We start from the raw sequence: 20,803 nt of genomic DNA on the forward strand, positions 1-20,803 counted from the left end.
TTCTGCATCTGTTGAAGCCAAGAGTAGGTCATCTACATACTTGATTAATATGCTGTTTTTAAATTTTATATTATCTGTATCTTGGCTCAAAATTTGCTCAAATAAGCTAGGGCTGTCTATGAAACCTTGTGGCAAACAACTACAGGAGTATTTATGGCCCTGCCAGGTGAAAGCAAAAATATGCCTTGAGTTCTCATGTATGGGTATGAGCACAAGTATATTACTGTAAAGTATGTAGCTGTGCTAGGAATAGAAAAAAATAATAGTATTGATATTGGAAACTTTGGAGTGTTTCTTTATAATGTGATTGTTCACAGCCCTCAAATCCTGCAGGAATCTATAGAGGTGTTTGCCATCGGGGCCTCTTTTTGTTTTTTTAATGGGCAGGGTGGGCGTGTTGTATTCAGATTTACAAGGGATTATTATTCCCTATGCAATTAATGAGTTAATTACTGGGGTAATTCCCTCAATTGCCTCTTTTGAGAGGGGATACTGAGGAATGGAAGGAGGTGGGCTAGATTTAATTTTTATCTGCACAGGGACAGCCGACTTAAGTAAGCCTACATGGGAAGAAGATGTGGCCCAAAGAGACTCCGTTATATCTTCAGGTATTGCAAAGGTGGGATGCTCTTTTTTCTCCTGACTCTCTGAGAGAATTATAGGGAGTAAATTTAAAGATTCCTCTGGTACTTCCAATGATAAAGAACTATCTGGGGAGAAAGTTATTGTGGCTCTGAATATGCATAGAAGGTCCCTCCCCAGCAAATTTAAAGGGGAGTCAGGCATCAAAAGGAAAGAATGTTGTACCTCTATGGGTCCTACAGACACCATTCTAGGGGGAAGTCTTTTAACTCTTCGGGATATTCCCGATACTCCCATTACATTATCTGAGCCAACAGAATAACATTGTAAATCAGGTGTTCTCTTTAATACAGACCAGGAAGTTCCAGTGTCTAATAGACAATCATAATAGGTATTACCTACCTTTAAAGTTACATGGCATTCATTAGTATGGGAGGGATAGTGGATAGGGACAACGGGTAGTAGGATATCAGGGTCTGGAAAATCAAAGGTTGTATCCTCTGATTCCTATGCCCCAGCACCCCCACCCCCCAGACACCTTCATTGTGTTTGGGAAGTTCCTTGGGCACCCCCCTGAAAAGCACCCCCCTGAGGGGCTTTAGCACCTTGAGTATTTTTTGGATGAGCACCATTTTTTATATATTGTTGTGGAGTTATTTCATTGAGTTATCATTTTCCCAATATCTATTCCTATAGTCATCATTTCTAAAGTTGTGGTTTTCATTGTCATAATTATATTTATTTCTATAATTATCACTTCTGTAGTTGTTATTAAACTGCTTATTCCTTCCTATAAACTTCATAAAAGCTCTACACTGAACTGTATTGTGGCCCTTCTTCCCACTGAAGTGGCAGTTAATAGATTGATAATTAGAATTCTGGAGAGGGGCAAGTGTCATTGGTTCATTATCATGCCCACTTTCTAATTTAGCTATCTTATCTTTTACACATCTCATTTCTTTCTTCATATCCTCCATGTCATCATTATTTTCTTCCTCCTTTTCTTTGTTTCCCTTTAAAACATATATAGCTGTTTTTTGCAATTCTTCAAGGTCCGTCTCTGACCATCTTGGACAATGTATTCTAAAATAATTCTTAATCGCTTTGCAAGAGTTATTGACAAAGATCCTTCTAACTTGTCTTAAGCTATTCTCTTTAGTTAGTTCCCAATCCAGTTATCTGTCCCCAAACTCAGTTATTCTATCCATGAATCCGGAGGGTATTTCTTCCTCCTTTTGCTTAATTTTTTCAAGATCCATCCACTTATCTGTACTGTCTGCACATTCCGTCATTGATGTAAGGATGGCCTCTCTACAACGGTATAGTTGTAGATTATCCTCAGGGTTGTTATAGTCCCATTCGGGATCCTGAGATGGCCAATGCGTTGCATTCTGCCCCCGGGTTTTGTTGACATGAGCAATTATTTTATTTTTCTCACGTTCAGTTAAAAAAGCCTGTAGCAAGTTCTCAACATCCTTGTAAGATGGATTATACTGAAAAAATATGTCTCTCACCTTTTTTATTACTAGAAAGGGATCTTGTTCATATGTGGGGATATTTTGTGTAAATTCATTTATTTCTTGGGGGTAAATGGTATCCTGTGTCTTAAAGTCACCACATCCCCATTCTGTCCTATTTCAGGTACTTTCTTAGAGGAAACAGGCCTCTAGTTGAATTTTGTACCTGTGGGTAAGTTTGAGAAGGACAGGTTTCTCTAGGAGGATGAGATATCCTTTGGGCTGGAATTTGGTTTTATGTAGGAGAGGGAACATGAGAAACTGAGACTGCAGGTGAAGGGTTTTGGGGATTAAATTCAGTCAAAATTTGCGCTACACGAGTAGTCTGTTAACTGAGCTATAGGGAAGGTGTTTTCATCTCTATTTCAGGGAAGGAAATTTCCTCATTCAAAGGTTCAGAAACAGGTCTGTTTCTGGTAGAGTGGATGTTTGCCAAATGATCCTGTAAGAAACATTTTAGATCTTCTAATTGGGCTTGCATTTTATCCTCAATTTTTTTTTTATTTTTGCATCTCTAAATATAGTATTGAGGAGTACAAAAATGACATTACATATTAATATAAAAAATTGGAGGTATCCTGCATTCCTCAATGTCCCTAATTCTTCAACCACCATATAAATGTCAAAGAATGTAGTATATATATATGTATATATATATAAATTATTTTTCTAATGGTCTTCACAAAACATGTGGGGAGCAGGATAAAGCAAAAACTTTCCACAGGTTTTTTTTTTTACTTCTAATCTAGGCAGTTGTTCCCTAAGGAAAGGATATTTAGAAATAGCTCTCCCAGCCAGGACCTTAGGGCCCTGTTGCTAGGATTAAAAAAAAAAAAACTGTGTTCTATATAACTATCAGAGTCACACAGCTGGGAAATATCTGAGGTCCAATTTGAATCTAGGACCTTCTGTCTCTAGGCCTGGCTCTCAATCCACTGAGCCACCCAGCTTCCCCTTAAGATTAAAAGGAAGAAAATGAAAAGCTGCTGATTCTAATTTAACTTAAGGAGAAAAGAGAAGAGAGAAGAGGTTTTTTTATACTTACTTGTTCTAGCAGCTATGTCTTAAACTCCCGCTTGTCTCAGCCTGAGCCAGGGTGGTTGAATTAACCTTTTTTCTTCTCTCCCTCTTTCCTTCTCTCCCTCTTTCTCTCTCCTCCTAATAATCTCTCTCTCCTGTTGTATTTAAATTACCATAAAACTCCATTCTGACTTGAGTGTTTCATTTAGGATTTTATAAGTGAAATCCTTGGTGACCTATAATTAATATAATCAGTCTTTAACCCTAAATTTGAATCTAACAGTTGGACTTGGTAAGAAGGACCACTTCCTCATCAGAAACTAGAGAGAAGGAGGAACTAATGGGGTTTTGTTGTTAAAGACATGAAATGAGGAGAAAAATTGAAGGGCCTCAATATTTTTGATAGATGAGATAAGTCCTTGGTTGAGAGAGTGGAAGAATAGGATTCCCTTGCTGCAATGAAAATCCAATCGAAATTAGAAAAAATAAATCTATGGTTGATCCAATCAGCACAGTTTCATGACTTCCTCTTGCTACAATCAGTCTGTGAATAGAAAAGAAGACCTACACTGAAAATAATCCAGGGTTGGGTAGGGCAAGTTATGACAGATAAGATTCAAGAGAAGAGGATAATGGAGGCAGGGAAGATAAAAGAGTAGGAATGGGAGAGGGTAATGGGGAAAAGGTGGAAGAGAGATTATCCATGGAGTTCCACCTCATATTTTTTGTGTGACTTTATTTTTTTCTTGTGTATCAATCATATCTTCAACTAAATTATAAACTCTATGGAAGCTGACTCAGTATGTCCAAAACAGAACTTCTCTTTCTTATTTAAACAATCTGGGAGGGAAGTGGTATTTTGAAGTTGACAAGCACAACCATGAACATTTTCATGACATGAAAGAATCATTATCTTTCTCCAAAGACCCATTCCTCTTCTATACTTTTCTATTTTTGTTGAGGGTTATCCTTCTAGTTATCTAGGTTTACAATTCTCTCTATATACTTTCCCTCATTGAAAGAAAAAGACTGGGCAAAGTACTATATGAACAAGTCTGACTTTATTTGGTAGGCAAGGCAAACAAATCAGACTTTGCTCAGAGCGTACTGCTAAAAGTGGTATTTCTAAAGCACAGGTCTACTTATGTCACTTTTTTGCTTTAGAAGTTTCAGTAGATTCCTGTTGCCTTTGAAATGAAAATCAAATTTGTCTGATAAGTATATAGAGCTTTACACAACCTTTCTCCAGTCTACCTTTCCTGACCTACTACAAATTATTCTCCTTTATGTGTCTAAGCTCTAGCTAGGATAACCTCTTTTTTACTCTTCTGGAAGAGAAGAATTGGGAAGCATGCAAAAGGCAGAATCTGTGACTGAGTGGTGACCTGTTAGTCAAACGAGAGGTTCTGATTTGGAATGTTACCAGGAAAGGCAGTTTGGAGCCAGACCAAATGTGGACAGTGTTTTCTCCTGGTTGCCTTGTACCAGGGAAGGAAGGAGTTGATTTCTCTATTAGACTTGGAAATCAACCTGGAGGTGGTCTGGTGACTTTGAAGGCAGAAGAAGGAAGAATAATAGTTCAGATATCTCTCTGACTTACTCTGTTTATGATAGTGACTGAACTACCAGACCTATCAATCATTCCTCTCAATTTGAACTCTATTCCACTATCCTCCAATTTAGGATTAGGGTAATCTCATCCCTCTTACCTTTATTCTCTACCCTTTTCCTGTCTTCCCCAAATAAATCCCTTATTTAAGATAAAGAAGAGGAAAAGTATTTTTCATTTGAGACTCCCCAAACTTACCCTGAGTAATTTAGAAAAAAGAAGGGGGGAGGGAAGAAGAGTGAGGGAATGAGAGGAAGGGAGGGTAGGCAAAAGTAGATAACTGCCTGATCTGTTATCATTAACAACCAAATATACCCCATTATTATTGTCTATTACACTCTCACATATGACATTCCATCTGTTGTTTTTGTGCCTTCACTGTCTTTCCTCTACCTTAACTTAACCCTCACTTGCTCCCCTCCATGATTGTAATGTACTCCCTCTTATATTCTATTTCTTGGTAACCATAGCTTTCATTATATCTCAGCTCAAACGCATTCTTCATGAAGCCATTCGAGCTTCACTCCCAACAAAAACAAGCAACTCTTTGAATTTACTTTGTATATATTTTGTATCTACTTATAAATAGATTCTATCCTCAAAGTAGAATATAAGCTTCTTGAATACAGTGACTATTTAATTATTGTCTTTTCACTAGCATCCATGTTTGTGTATTTAATGCTTGATAAGATCATTGCATATTCTTTGCTTGTATTCAACCTATTCTCCTGGATTAAAAAAACTTTTATCAAGCACTGTGCTAAGTCCAAAGATAAAACAGTATAACCCTTAAATGATTAATTAATATTGATTGATTACTAGAATGAAGGAATGACACATCATATCCTTATGTGATTCACTCCAGCATTTATTATTGTATTTTTTGAAAGAGTAACTTCACATTTATTCTTCTTTTGGTTAACTTGATAGCATTTAATAGAAACTAGTACAACTATAAGTAAAAATGTGGGTGCTCATTTAATATAGATATAACTGGCCAGCCTGTATCATGGATAGATACCTGTTTTGGAATCTGACTCTCTCTATCTCTAAAGTAGACTTTGTAATATTTATTGGGAAAGGAAATAGGATTGGAAAAATGGGGGATAAAGGGAGGTTTGTATGGGGTATGGAGGAGAGAGGGAATATTGCTTGGAGAGGCAAAGGAGGGAGATGCCCCCTGCTGAGAGGAAACAGCAGGGGTCCAATAAGGTCTTTTATTGCCTTGATGACTGAACTGATTTTCAGCTCCCTCTATGACCAGAAAATATAGTCCACTCATCTGACTGTGAATTCAAATAATATAAAGTTTAATAATCCAGTTGGAATTGGAGTTTTTCCTTAGCTTCAGAGTATAGGGCCAGGCCCTAGAAGCTGGTGGAGGGTTTTTCCCACGTCCGTCTCCTCTATATCAGTCCAGTTTTGTATACTTCAGAATCTTAGCAGTAGATAGAAAGCAAACAAGAACAGGTCTAACCTTCAGAAGAGACTGGGCCTGAATCTTCCAGCTGAACCAAGAAGAGCATGCCACTCCAGACTGGGCTGAACAAGCTCCTCTCTCCTCCAACACCCGGAAGCAAGTCCCACCCGGCAGAAAGGAAGTGCTAGTCACAAGACCCAACTGCCACTCCCAGTTGGGCCCTTCCCCCACAAACTGTCAGTCTTGTTTCCTTTCCACAACTTCAAGTCCTTTTTTTTTTTGTGAGGAGTAAGAGAAAGGTCATGCCAGAATCCCCAGCTGGGGTGGGATCTAGAACAGCCATAATTTGGTTGTCTCGCCTATCTTCAAGAGGGTTATTGGGCTAGCTAGAATTATATCTGTACTGGTTGAAATTCTCCAGAGGCTTTATTTCTTAATTAAAAAAATAATTATTAATATGCTGTTCAAGAAAATCTAAACTAACCAGTGGACTTCATAGTTTGAGCAGATGCCAAAAAATGGACATTTGGGCATGCTTAGCCAGCAGAGATCCAGACCAAATGAGAGCAACTGGGTATGAAAATAAGAGTGCAACTAGAAGAGATGATCAAAAGAGAGCATGGCCAGAAGAGAACTGGGCAAGAGAGAACAAGACTTCCTGTGACTCAAGCCAATAAATAGTGATATGGTCACTCAATCACTCCCCTGGAAATCTCTGATTTATAAGTAGTCACAGAGGAGGTGGAGTCAGAGACCTCTACCCTTCTCTCATTACTTAATTACAGAAAGAGGTGACTCTTAAGGATGCAAAGAGATTTGCCTCTGCCTGGGTCATTGCAGTATAAGATACAGTCCAAATTAGAGCTTGCTTATTTCATCATTCAAGAGAGTTTGTTTGCAGTTTAAATAAGGAGCAAGTCTCCACACTGCCTTTAATAAAGGCCAGTCCAGTAAGATACCCTGATGTCTGGGAGTAAATTACATTAACTTGGAAGCTGCCTTACCTTCTAAACCCCAGGTTTAAGAAAAGTTTTATGTGAAAATTAAGTTCAACATTAATTTTCCACATTTAAATTATTATAACCAATCCAGCTCCCTTCCACCAAATACTGGCTATAACAAAGACCATAATGAAGAGCTAATAAGCTTTTTTTTAAAATCAGTTCAAGAAGTATATAAAAATTGAAGGAATTATATATGTTAGAATATCTATTGAATGTGAATGAATATGAAATATAGAATATGAATGACTCAGTAATATGAGCTCTTTGGCTGGGAGGTAAGATCTCAGTTCCTCCAAGGAAAGGTAGAGATTCCTCATCAAAGGAGGAATATAGTCTTAGCAGATCCTAATTCTACCACTTTTGAGTCAAATTTAATATTTTAGAGTCAGAATTATTAAAGAACGTCTAAGAAAAAAACAATGGCATCTGACTCTTTTAGCAAAGTTCAGCATCTAGAATGAATAGGTGATAGAATAACTGTTTTCAGATGTTTATGTTGCTTATTATTTTGGCTTTATCAGTTGGTAGCTTCTCTCCCTTTTGGTCTTTCATGACTGCAATTATTCAGTCTGAATGTTTCCCTTATTGTTCATTAGAGTAAGAATTTTAGTTATGTCATCTAAATCATTATCCACTAATTATGGGAAATGATCCAAAATATTTGACCTAGAAAACTATGACTGATTTTATTTTGTAATATTGAAAATTAATATTATGGCAACAGTAATATACTAATTGTAATATTTAGAAATTGGTTTGGAAATATAATATTAGTTTTAAAAGATTGATATTTATGAAATAACCTATAATTCACGAGGATGATAGTGGCTTTTAACAATTTAATTTTAATATAAATATAGTCTAAGAAAGAAATAAGGAGGGGAGGAAATAAAATTAATATTTTCTAGTCTACCACCCTAATCTTACCAGCCCACAAGAGTGTCTTCTGCCTGAGACACCAACACCAAATCACAGAAAGACCTCCAACCCAAGACCTCCAGAGAAGAGACCGATCTCCTCTTTGGTCTCATTTTTTCTCCATGTCCCTTCCTTTCTCTGTGCGCTGGTCTACCACATCTCAGGAACCAATCAAAGTCTCTCTGACTTGGACTCATAACCCTTAATTCTGGATCATGTTAAATGGGCTTTTAACCTGTGACTTCTGTTTGGAATGTTCCAGTCACAGTAATGCGACTCAGATGAGTAGAAAGTTCATGACCCTGGGAGGAAGGGGTTTCCTTTATGCAATCCCCCCCATTCTTTTGGGAGGCAAGCATGTTGAAATCTTCCAGATTTACATGCTTGGTCTCCCCAATGAATCATTTCACATAACTAGCTTGTCTCTAAAGATCTCTTACTAGAGGTGCATACAATATTGTCCTTTCTAAGAAGAAATTACAATAATTTGGGGATAAGAGGAAAATAAAAGAGAAAGAGAGCAAAACCAGTGATTGGTAGGCACATTGACAAAAAGCCAATTGGGGGCAATCCCCTTTGGCATAAAAGCTTACATTCAGAGTAAATGTGTTCAACTCCCTTCAGTTCAATTTGCTACATCCCAAAGTTCATTCTGGACCTTCTGATGCAGTGTGTGGTTTCTGTAGGCTTCTTTATGGTGCATTCTCCAAACAGTTCACTTTCTTGATTTGAGGAGTTAGAGAGTTTCTTTTCCTTGAAATTTCTCTCAAAATTTTTTTAATCTTGAATTTGACAAAAAATATATAATTTCATCAATAAGCCAGTAAAAGCAATTTTTTCTCTCAAAATGTGGAGAAATATAGAAAGGCAATTGCATATAGACAGAATCAGTATTAAGGGAAAAGTGCTAAAGCAAAAGAAAACCCATTACATTTTAAATTTGTTGTGTATCTTTGAACTCTTTTATTTTTCAATGTTTTGAGCAGAGGAAAAGAAAAGAGCCTTTTTTGCCCCACTTACTATTCTTCCTTGGCCTTTAAATTCTGGCACACTTTGAGAGAGACTTAATTGCTATATTTCTGATTCATTTACACTTAACTCATCAATTTTTACTTTCTCAAGACCTAGTGGATATTTAGTAATCATTGGAATCTATTTTTCCTTAATAATTGGAAGATGATTTTTCCCAATATAAATGAATGCAGACTAAAAGTTTTAGGATCAGAGAGAATATCAGAATCTGTGATATTCAGATGATCTAATTCTCCCTGTTACAAAAATTTGACTACACTAACATCTTTAATTTAGTATTAGGCTTTTTATTCCCACTTTTTTACAAGAGAAGAAATCCTTGACTCCAAATATACTTTTTCTTCTCATATTATCTCTTCTGCAAATCTGTTTATAATCAACTTCATAATGTGGCTAGAATGTAGCTTTTTAAAAAACAAAGCTAATGCTAGAAACATTTTCTTTAGGCTGTCTAGTTTTCTTTCCCAGGTATTAGTAATTCTTTCCCTTCCTCCCCTCTCCCTCCCCTTCCCATAGCCGACATGCAATTCCACTGGATATTACATGTGTCCTTGATCAGAACCTATTTCCATGTTGTTGATGTTTGCACTAGGATGTTCATTTAGAGTCTATATCCCCAATCATATCTCCCTTGACCCATGTAATCAAGCAGTTGTTTTTCTTCAGTGTTTCTGCTCCCACAGTTTTTCATCTGGATGTGGATAGTGTTCTTTCTCATAGACCCCTTTGGGTTGTTCAGGATCACTGCACTAATGGAGAAGCCCATTACATTTGATTGTACCACAGTGTATCAGTCTCTGTGTACAATGTTCTCCTGGTTCTGCTCCTCTCTCTCTGCATCAATTCCTGGAGGTCATTCCAGTTCCCATGGAATTCCTCCAATTTATTATTCCTTTGAGCACAATAGTATTCCATCACCAACATATACCACAATTTGTTCAGTCATTCCCCAATTGAAGGACATCCCCTCATTTTCCAATTTTTTGCCACCACAAAGAGCACAGTTATGAATATTCTTGTACAGGTCTTCTTCCTTATTATCACTTTGGGGTACAAACCCAGCAGAACCATGGCTAGATCAAAGGGCAGACAGTCTTTTAGTGCCCTTTGGGCATAGTTCCAAATTACCCTGCAGAATGGTTGAATCAATTCACAACTCCACCAGCAATGCATTAATGTCCCAACTTTGCCATACCTCCTCCAGCATTCATTACTTTCCTTTGCTGTCATGTTAGCCAATCTGCTAGGTGTGAGGTGATACCTCAGAGTTGTTTTGATTTGTATCTCTCTGATTATAAGAGATTTAGAACACTTTTTCATATGTTTATTATTAGTTTTGATTTCTTTAACTGAAAATTGCCTACTCATGTCCCTTGCCCATTTATCAATTGGAGAATGGCTTGATTCTTTGTACAATTGATTTAGCTCTTTATAAATTTGAGTAATTAGACTTTGTCAGAGATTTTTGTTATGAAGATTGTTTCCTGATTTGTTGCTTTCCTTCTAATTTTGGTTGCATTGGTTTTGTTTGTATAAAACCTTTTTAATTTGATGTAAATACCACATTTCTTGAGGTGTTTCCCTTCTAATTCAGAGTCTTCTCACTACTCTCACCCCAGTCTTAGTTGTTCCTCTTCAAACATAACTCATTAAAGTAGGATTTATTTTTTCACTGATCTTGCCCCAACTATCTATAATTTTTCTTATTTTTATAGAGTCACTAAAGTAGCCTCTCCTTTAATTCTAATCAATAGCATAATTTTTTCTGATCATCATTTTATTTGCTTTCTATAATAGCTTACATGAAAGATATCTATAGGAGTGACACTGTATTGTACTGCACCACTTTGAAGTTCAACAAGAACCATGAGAAATGTAGGCAAATATAAAAGTTTCACTCTTTCTCTGCCAAACTCTTTAACATCTGAGATATACATGAAATATTAATTTATAAGAAGGTAGAGTTCTTAGAATTAACTGTGGACTTTCATCACAGCAGTTCTAGTGTCTAAGATGAAATATATTTAAAATAAATCATATTCACTAAAGGATGCTTTCAATATAAATATGACTTATTGATTTCTAATCCTTTATTTCCTTAATATTTGTATTTCAATAATCACACATTTTCCTGGTTAACAGTAGCTACCTGGGTGTTGGGTATCTAAGAACAGTTTGGAGGGAATGGGTGCCTCTATAAAATTTTAATGGAATAATAAATGGTAAAAGTATGTTACTGAGGGCTACAGGGAAGCTATGTGGCTCAGTGGATAGAAAGTCAGGTCTGGAGATAGGAGGTCCTGAGTTCAAATTTGACCTCAGACATTCTTTAGGGAAAAAGCAGCTTTTAGCTTATGTTTTCCAACTTTGCATATTCCCACCCAATGCTGATTACACATACAAAAAAAATCATCACAAAAAAAACCAACAAATGGCAAATGAATCTATTATCCTCATAAACAGTAAACAGAAATTTTAGAGAAGTCCTACAGATTACAATATAGTAGAAAAGATATAAGGATGAATAGACTCTTTAGCTGGAAGGGAGATGGAGTTTTGACTCAAAACAAAGAAAGTTTTATTGCACTAAAGGAGTTTGCTCTCTGAAGTGTTCTGTTGGGCAGTGCTGAAGAGACTGTTTCCACTAAATGTCTGAAGCTTCCAGTCTTTCTCTTTCCACTCATCTACCAAACAATATCCCCAAACACATATGTTACCTTCCCAAGAACCTTTGATAACAACCCTGTTCATGTAGGAAGGCAGTATTCTCAGTCATCATGTCATTTTGGAGCCAGGTTTTCTTCTGGCATGCTGCTGCATTCAAAACAATCCATGCTTAGTGGGAAACCCAGATGCAGAAAAACAAAGTTGTATAAAATTTTGGTTGCATTTATACTAATAAAATATTAGGATAGTGGATCTGGAAAGGACCTTGAAATATTTTTATCCAATATCATATTACCAATGAAGAAATAGGCCTAGAGAAGTTAAGTGAATTAATTTCAATGGCTTTATGGTTGTTTCCCCTACTGCATTTTCCTTTTTCTTTGCCAAATACCCAATCTGAATCTTCTTAGTACAGAATGATAATAAAAAGTTTGCAAAGCACTTGACATAAATGATCTCTTTTGAGCTTCACAATAGCCCTGTGCAATAGTATCTGTAATTCCACTTTATGATAAGAAAACAGACACAAAGAGGTTTAGAGTTTCATAGATCTGGAGTCTGGCGATATCTCAGAGGCTATTTATTTCATTTCACAGGTAAGAACACAAGGTCCAAAGGTTGTGATTTGCCATACATATCAGAGGCATGAAGTGAACACAGGAACTTTGTCTTAAGAGGCAGTAGTGTTCTTCTCACTCTATCATCCTGCTATCAATATGTAAGATAACTTCAATAAACCCTCAAAAGCACAAGTAATAATTGAAAATGTCATATAATGGACCCCAAAGATAAATTCAAATGAATTTTTGATTATTTAACATTTCAAACCACACATGCCATTTTCTCTTCTAGTAGATGAAATGCTAAAGGCCTGGTATTTTTGTCTGTAATAGCCAGTCTGTAGCTCCATTCCATAGAAATCTGTTATTTCCTAGGCTTTTGTTATACTGATCATTCCTAATCATGAAATCAAGATTTTCTTAACAATAACAGATGTTAGAATCTTCTCTTTAGCAATACCCAATCAAGAATATTCTTCAAAAGAGGAAAATGCACATTAATTGTACATTTCCCACATATTCTTCCATAGTGTCTGGCATATAGTAGGAGCTTAATAAATGTTTATTGAGTAAATAAATGAGTAGAAGTACTGATCACATAGAAATTGCTTAAGAAATATTGGTTTGCTAATGAAATGACTGTAATTGTGTTTACATAGTCATTTATTGACAAAGGAATGATTCTATAAAATTTGTATCAATTTACATCCTAATGATTTCTGTGATTACAACAACTCTCAGATGAGGAAACCTACTCTACCAATTCAAGTTTGCACTTTATATGCCTTTTCTTCTTAGAGAGAGCCTGAACTTACTGCTTTTACTCTTCTTTCTAATGAATTGTTAGGATGATTTTGGGGCCACTTTCCAATACAACTACCTCAAGAAATGGCCCATTCTTTATGTCAAATTCCATAGTCAACTTGAAGGAAGAATTTACTAAGTGGTTGCTATGTACAAAGTGCTGTGCTAACCTCCAGGCATCAAATAGAAGTTTCCTGCTCTCAAGGAACTCTTGCTTGAATGGGGATGATAAATACATAATAGAACATTTCAGCTACAAGTCAGATGGAAAAGTCCCATTGTTCTTAAAGTGTAGTACAAAGCAGATGACATTGTCTCTTATTTAATGTCATTCCTGCTGATGGGAAAATCAGTTTCTGATGTTGACTATTGCTTAGGACTTTGGAGGCAAGAACTTTTTTTTTTTTCTAGTTCTTCTATAAAACAATTTCCAGGATGCTTAGTTACAGGGGAAAAAGAATGGCAAATTTACTTCTTTTTTTGGAGGTAGGGGTTCAAAGAATCCACACAGTAAAATGTTACATCATATTCTCTTGTTCATATAATTGTACTAGGATAGGCTCAAGGATTACCTCTCTCTTGGAAAGTGAAAAAATTTGTATAAAATTCCACATCCCTGACACAGTGCTAGGAAAATTGTAGGTAAGCAATGAATACTTATTGATAATATGAAATTGAAGGGATTTACACTAAATATGAAGGTAAGATCCACATCAAGGATTTTTTAAAAATGTAAGTAATACTTTATATTCCATGAATTATGTTTTGCTAGACCCTGGTCATTCTGTAAATATTCCCTTTTAGGTCCCTCAGTGAATAATTTCTAAAGATATTGGGAAGCTAACCACAGTTCCATACTTAGAATGCATAATATTTGGAATTTTTTCTTTTTCCATCTATGCTAAAAAAAAAAACACCTTTATTTCCCTTTCCTTCTTAATATACTCTTCTGCATGCCTAACGATTATCCATAATGTATTCCCACTCTATGTGATTCAACATGATTTCTAAGTACCCCTAAAAAGACCCTTTGTTCCAGTCATATAGGTTTTTTCACTTTTTCTGGTAAAATGATGTTCATTTATATATCAGTCTTTTCTTTATGCTAGGTTTCTTTTTCCTTACGCAGACCTGTCTTGTCCTGTCTTCTTTTTACTTATCCAAATCACTCAAAGCCCTACTCAAATCCTGACTTTTTCATTAAGTGCTTTAATACTTCATTTTATATTAATATTTCCTTTTACTGAATTCATTGTACAGCTTACACCATACAATTGGAGTACTTGATAATGCTTTTTTTGTATCAATCCTAAGAACAACATTATGCACTGACAGTAGGAAGCATGTTTCTTTATGTCCCCCCAAAAATGGTGGGTATAATAAGTGCCAAGGAATATTTGTGGATCCATTGGTTTACAGTATCATCATTAGTTTTGAACAAGGCAAGGATAGATATATTCCCAAAATTTTAGATGAACAAAATGGGAGTGAATGATTAATTCAACAAAAGGATTTAAGATTTTAATTCAAGTCTATTTACTGCTTGTCTTAGAGAACCTCTACTGCTCAATTTCCTGGTCCTCTGGTTTTTTGCCAACAATGTTATTCCTAATTTGTCTTTCTTTAATAGGTTTCTTTCTTTTCTTTTAAAATTAAATGTGGAAAGAAGCACTCTTTGATAAGCAGCTAGACAAAGATATGATAAAAAAAACAGGTTGGGAAGTAAGGCACAGAAAAAATAAAATCATTTAGCTATCTTGAAGTTAGTATTTCACTGTTTTATAACTTGAGCTCTGCAGAACACAAAGAAATGTGTGTCTCTGTGTGTGACTTGGGAAATACATTTAACACTGGGATCTTTTCCAACAATATATTTTTGTGACACAGACTATACTTAGTACGTTTGGGGCTTGCTACTGTAAGAATTGGTAATGTTTGATCTACTTAAAATCATTTATTTGTCTTCCACAGGGAATATATGTTCTAGCCCATTCATATAGTTACTAGTACATGTAGATGATACTATGGATTCACCAGCCATGAATAAATAACATTCCTTGAGAATTTTTCCTAAAGGTGGGATAGATTTGCAATGATCTAGCCACATAGTCAATAAATCTCACTTGTGACTAAAGGCATGTATTTGTAAGATAGTTTCTCTGGGTTAACTCAGTATAATGAACTTTAGAGTTTAAAAAACAAACAAAAAACCTTTTCACTGCCACATTTGGTCCTCACAAAAATCCTGTAAAATACTTGGTGTAAACATTATTAACCCAAATTTACAAATGAGGAAAAAATTGGAAAGAGTAAAGTTACTTGCTAAAGTCTATGTCTTCTTATTCTGAGATAACTTGTTTTTCTGTTATAATGACAGGCTTTACTTTCATAATTATATTAGGGTTTTAAAAATACTATGAGTATCATTGTTGTTATATGGGGCACTGCAACTTACTTGTTGAGCAAATAATTTAGTTGTTCTGTGCTTCTGTGCTTTACCCTTTCTGATTACAACAATCATTGTTATAGAATAATGTATTTATATCCTGAAATAAATATTACTATATGTACTGTGAGTTCAGTGCCAGCCTTGCTCATGTTTCAAGGGTCCTCAGTTAGGTGAGGCAGCAAAGGTGTAAATGAGTGATAGAAGACAGCTATGTGTGTCAGCTTGGGACCAAGCTTTGCACAAAACTCCTTCACCAGGCCCAGGATTAGCTTTCATTTTTATACCCCAATGAATACATATTTTCTTGGCACACAGCTACATTATTCAACATACATGTTTAAGGCATATAATTGGATAAGTGATACTTTAACTTTTAACAAATCATTTAATATTCTGTGATCATTCTATATACTTATATTGTTACTATTGATTCTGACAGCACACACAAAGCTTTTGCAAAAGATAAATGATTTCATCACAGGTGGTGTAGTTAAAGGTCAGTTTTTTCATTAATCTGTGAGGTGCTTGGACTTGCATACAATCAAAGAAAATAATTTGTTACTTTTAATAAGAATAGATAATCAATCAGAAGTTCTAGAAGACAGTCGACAAATATTGTGACCAAGTTGAGGGATCAAAGGAGTAATAGAAACACAACTCAGTTTTAATATTAGGCTAATCTTGTCTCAGTTTTTCATGGGGAGTTTCCAAGATGAATTTTGATTGGTAAATCAAGTCATTGAGGCATGGTGTACAAGCCTCTCCATAGTATGATTGATGAACTGACTTTAGAGAATTTGTTCTGTGCATGGGAATAGGGGATTTCTGAACACAACTTTGTTAGAAGTTATATGCATAAGCAGAATTTAACCCATGATAGTCTTTTGGGTTTGGTTTTGTAAGTATGATCTTTTGGTGGTATTCTGTGGGGGTGTGGGGGGAATAATGTACAAGTATTTTGCGCTCAAATTATTTTCCCCGAAGCTAGGGAGAGAACAATATAATCTTAGCAATTCCATTAGTAAGGGATGTTAATGAGAGAAGTCACACAAAAGGGTATCTCCATCCTGCCAAGGAGCCACTTTGTGACCTCCTGGTCTCCATGTGTGACCATGTCAAGACATCGTGGCTTGACAGCCCCCAGCAACTATGTCCTAGTATGGAAAAACTTCATTAACATTTATAAATGATTTGAGGTACTTGGATAAAAATGATATGGAAGTATAGAGGATAATTATCTATAAAGTGAGACAAGATGAGTGAGTAAGATAAACTCCCTGTGGGGTAGTTTGTGATTGACCCAACATGCTTATATGAAGCCTCAGTGCTATGTCCATGTTTATTTTGTAGTTACGTTTTATATTTCAGATCTTTTTCATTTTCTCTACAGTTAGTATACTTGATGCAAGTATTTAATTTGCTTTTAGAACAAGTTTTACTTTTATTTTGAAGGAAGAGACCAAGACATTTAGTGTGAGTGAAGAGTACAAGTAGAATTTAGGCTTGTAAATGTCCAGCATATTATTCAATTCTTCATAAATACTTTTGACCATAAATGGACCTTGTCAGAAGGTATTATTAAAATGTAATAGCTCAGGCATATGACTGGGTGGCTCAGAGAATAAAGAGACAGGCTCACAGATGGGAGGTCCTGGGTTCAAATATGTCCTCAGACACTTCTTGGCTTGACCTTGGGCAAGTCACTCAACCCCAATTGCCTGAGCCTTTATTGCTCTTCCGCTTTATAACCAATATCTAGTATTGATTCTAAGATGTAAGGTCAGGGTTAAATATATATATATATATATATACATATAGCTTAAAACTGCTATTGGACTGTGCTGGTCAGTTTTAATGGGCTGACTGATAAATTCTCAGTGTGTGCATTTATGAAATTGCTAATGCTACAAATCAGACAAACTTTATCATTTTGTTGACCAGACAAAAAGTGATGGAGAAAATGTTAATAATTTATATTAAACTAAAAGTGCTTAGTGCCATTTTTCTCCTTGGAAAAACATTTACTAGCACACCACTAGGACTCAGGGAGACAGGAGTGCTTATACATTATGTTTCAAAGTGAACCCCTATGTATGGACTTGTCAATCTGAATAAAACAAAAATACCAAATAATAATGACAAAGGGTCTTTAATTGAGGCAAGATTATGACCTGGATCTTTTTTTTTTTTGTAATTCAAAGTTCAGATTTATTATTTTAATACACGTTCTATCTCTGGAACACTAAAATTGATTGTTCCAAAGTTTAACTCATGAAAAACACAATTTACAAATATTTAACGTGCCCTGAAAAAGTTCCAAGTTAAGAATGAAAAATATATATACACTATATATATAATCAAATACCACTGTTATAACTTTAAATTCCATCAGATCCCCCACATTCAGTGGTGCTGATTTTTTTTGGTTCTTCAAGATCTTCTGTTAAATCTATGAAGCTGTTGTCTATGACAGGAGAAGGAATGGAAATCCCCATTGCTTTCCGGATTCCATACATGCTTACTATGTCACCTGGAGTTACTTGCTGTGCAAGTTCTTTTAGATTGTTGGCCACCTGTTCAGCCAAATGCATTTCTCTGTAAGATGGTCCCAAAAGGCAAATCATATTAGGAGGAGGTCTGGTACTCAGACGTTCATTCTGAGCCTCTTGAAGTTCTCTTAGTAATTTAGTGGTTTCATCAAGTTTTCTCTGGAATACTTCAGCCTCTTCAGAATCAAAAATCTCAATCTGGGCTCCAAAGTTTGTTACTGCATTTAGTGCTGTAAGTCTGTCCTTATTAGTACTAGAGTCCAAAGAACCAGCTGAGTCTGTTTCTGTAACCTCCATGTCTTTTGCACTGTCAAGACTACCATTCTGGGTTTCACCTTCAGGTGCTGCCATCTCAAGCTCTCTGAGGGATCGAGAATGTCCTCCTTTTGTTAGAACATCCAATAAACTGTCTGCCATAACATATGGATAATCTTGTGATGTGGCCAAAAACTCATGGATACTGAAACCACCTGAAAGATTAGAATCTTCCCCATAAATTGTGTAGATTAAATCAGAATCATCCTTGCTGATATTTGCAAATGTAGAATCATAGTTTGGTGCATAAGAACTGTAGGGTCCATAATTCAAGTATAACACTGGAGTAACTTTATTCCTTTTGTCCTCTTTGAACCCCTGCAGTGTATTAACTCCAGACTGAAGTCTTCCAGTTGTCATTCCCAATCTTACAGGACAATAGCCAGGTTCTCCTGCAATAGGGTCCACAGGATTAAGAAGTCCTAATGTTGTGGTTCCATCTGGCTTTCTTCTTTCAAACTCACACTGACTATTTATAAGCCTTCTGGTCAACTTTCCCCCAGATTCTTTAACAATACGGTCAATTTGCTCTTGTTCCCTTTCTAAGTTATTGTTTTTAAATTTATCTTCAAGCATATCTTTGTCTTTCTTTTTATTTTCCTTATTTGGACTTTTGAAAACTTTAATATCATTGTCCAAAGAATCATCTTTATCTTTTAGTAGATAGCCATTGTCTTCCCCACTCTGCTGTATTTCCATTTTGTCTTTCTGCTTCTGGGTCTTCTGCAAGTCAGCCATGAAGTCTATACTCTGTTTCAGGCTCTGAATTCTTTCCTGACTAAGAATTTTCATTCCTGAATGGAGTAGCTTCTTTGCAGCTTTTTAATAAATGGTTTCTGGTTTATTGTAAATCATTGCATTGCTACACATCAGTTTGAAGTTCTCCTTCAGTTCTTCTATAGATTGGTAGTCATTGTTCTTGATCTTCTCTTTCATAGTACTAAAATCCATTGGGTGTTTAATGATCATAGAGTAGCCAGGAGCAATAAAATCAGTCACAGGAAATGAAAAGAAAGCACTTGGGTCCTTTCTTTACCTTTGTAATTGCCTCTTCAGTTGATTCAAAGCCTCTTGAAGGGATGTTTGTTCTACTTCTTCTTGCTTGGACAGTGAACTAGTCAGAGGCTTCTCAGGGGGCAATTCTAGTCTTATAGGAGTCTGACACTGAAGTTCTTTTTCTGCCTCACTCTCAGCCCGATCCCGATCTCCCTTTCTTTTATCCTCCTTTACTCGTCTTCGTTTCTTTTCCTTTTCTTCCCCTGGGACCTGCTTTTCCCCTTTCTTTCTCTTTTTTCTCTTTCTGTCTTTATGTTTCTCATGATCTGTTTTGTCATCAAAGAGGCTGGAATCATGTCCTGAGCTGCCTGTGGAGAGCTCTGTGACTTCGTTTCCTCCTACTTTCAGTACCAACTTCAAAGGTTTTTCTACATACTCCTCATAGAGGTGCTTGTCTGACTTGTGCTTTTTGTGCTTCTTGCCCATGTTGGCCCGGGCCCTGGTGCCCGCCCCCCGCGCCAGGCCCAGGCCGCACCGCTTCCAGCCGGGGGAGCGAAGCCCCGGAGCCGGAGGGAACGAGGGAGGGACGGAGGGAGAGAGAGAGAAAGAGCGAGCAAGAGCGAGGACAGAAACCCTGGATCTTTTTTTTAAGCTTATTTATTTATTTTTGAATATTTTCCCATAGTTACTTGAATCATGTTCTTTCCCTTCCTCCTACCCCACCTTTCCTGTGGCCAACAAGCAATTTAACTGTGTTTTACATGTATCATTGATCAAGACCTATTTCCATATTATTAGTATTTGCTCTAGGGTGAGTGTTTAGAACCCACATCCCCAATCATAACCCCATCAAACCATGTGACCAAGCAGTTGTTTTTCTTCTGCATTTCTACTCCCACAGTTCTTTTTCTGGATGTGGATAGTGTTCTTTTTCATAAGTCTCTCAGAATTGTCCTGGATTGTTGCATTGCTGCTAGTAGAGAAGTCTATTATATTTGATTGTGCCTCAGTGCATCAGTCTCTGTATAAAGTTCTCCTGGTTCTGCTCCTTTCACTCTGCATCAATTCCCAGAGGTTATTCCTCCAGTTTATTATTCCTTTGAGCACAATAGTATTCCATTACCAACATATACCACAATTTGTTCAGCCATTCCCCAATTGAAGGGCATCCCCTCATTTTCCATTTTTTTTTTGTTGAGACAAGATTATAATGACACCAGGGCTCCTATGAAGGAACAGTGGCTAAATGCATTTTGGAGGCATCACTACAAGAAAGAGTTACATAAGTTGTTTTATACCCGGGATGATGAACCTAGATGGCACATCTAGACCTCTCTGTGAGCATGCATCCCAAGGACCCA

General features: G+C 36.3%; 1 protein-coding gene across 1 annotated transcript; it reads right to left on the bottom strand.

The window, feature by feature from the left end:
• Positions 1-17,760: 17,760 nt before the first annotated feature.
• On the bottom strand, positions 17,761-19,980 carry LOC100011357 (bromodomain-containing protein 7-like). Its single transcript, XM_056811044.1, is given in 1 exon segment — positions 17,761-19,980. A coding segment is annotated over 1 exon segment (1,968 nt). The 5' UTR covers positions 19,929-19,980; the 3' UTR covers positions 17,761-17,960.
• Positions 19,981-20,803: the final 823 nt, after the last annotated feature.

The sequence above is a fragment of the Monodelphis domestica genome, chromosome 1 (genome assembly GCF_027887165.1).
Source record: "Monodelphis domestica isolate mMonDom1 chromosome 1, mMonDom1.pri, whole genome shotgun sequence".
In the NCBI taxonomy this organism is placed as follows: Eukaryota; Metazoa; Chordata; class Mammalia; order Didelphimorphia; family Didelphidae; genus Monodelphis; species Monodelphis domestica.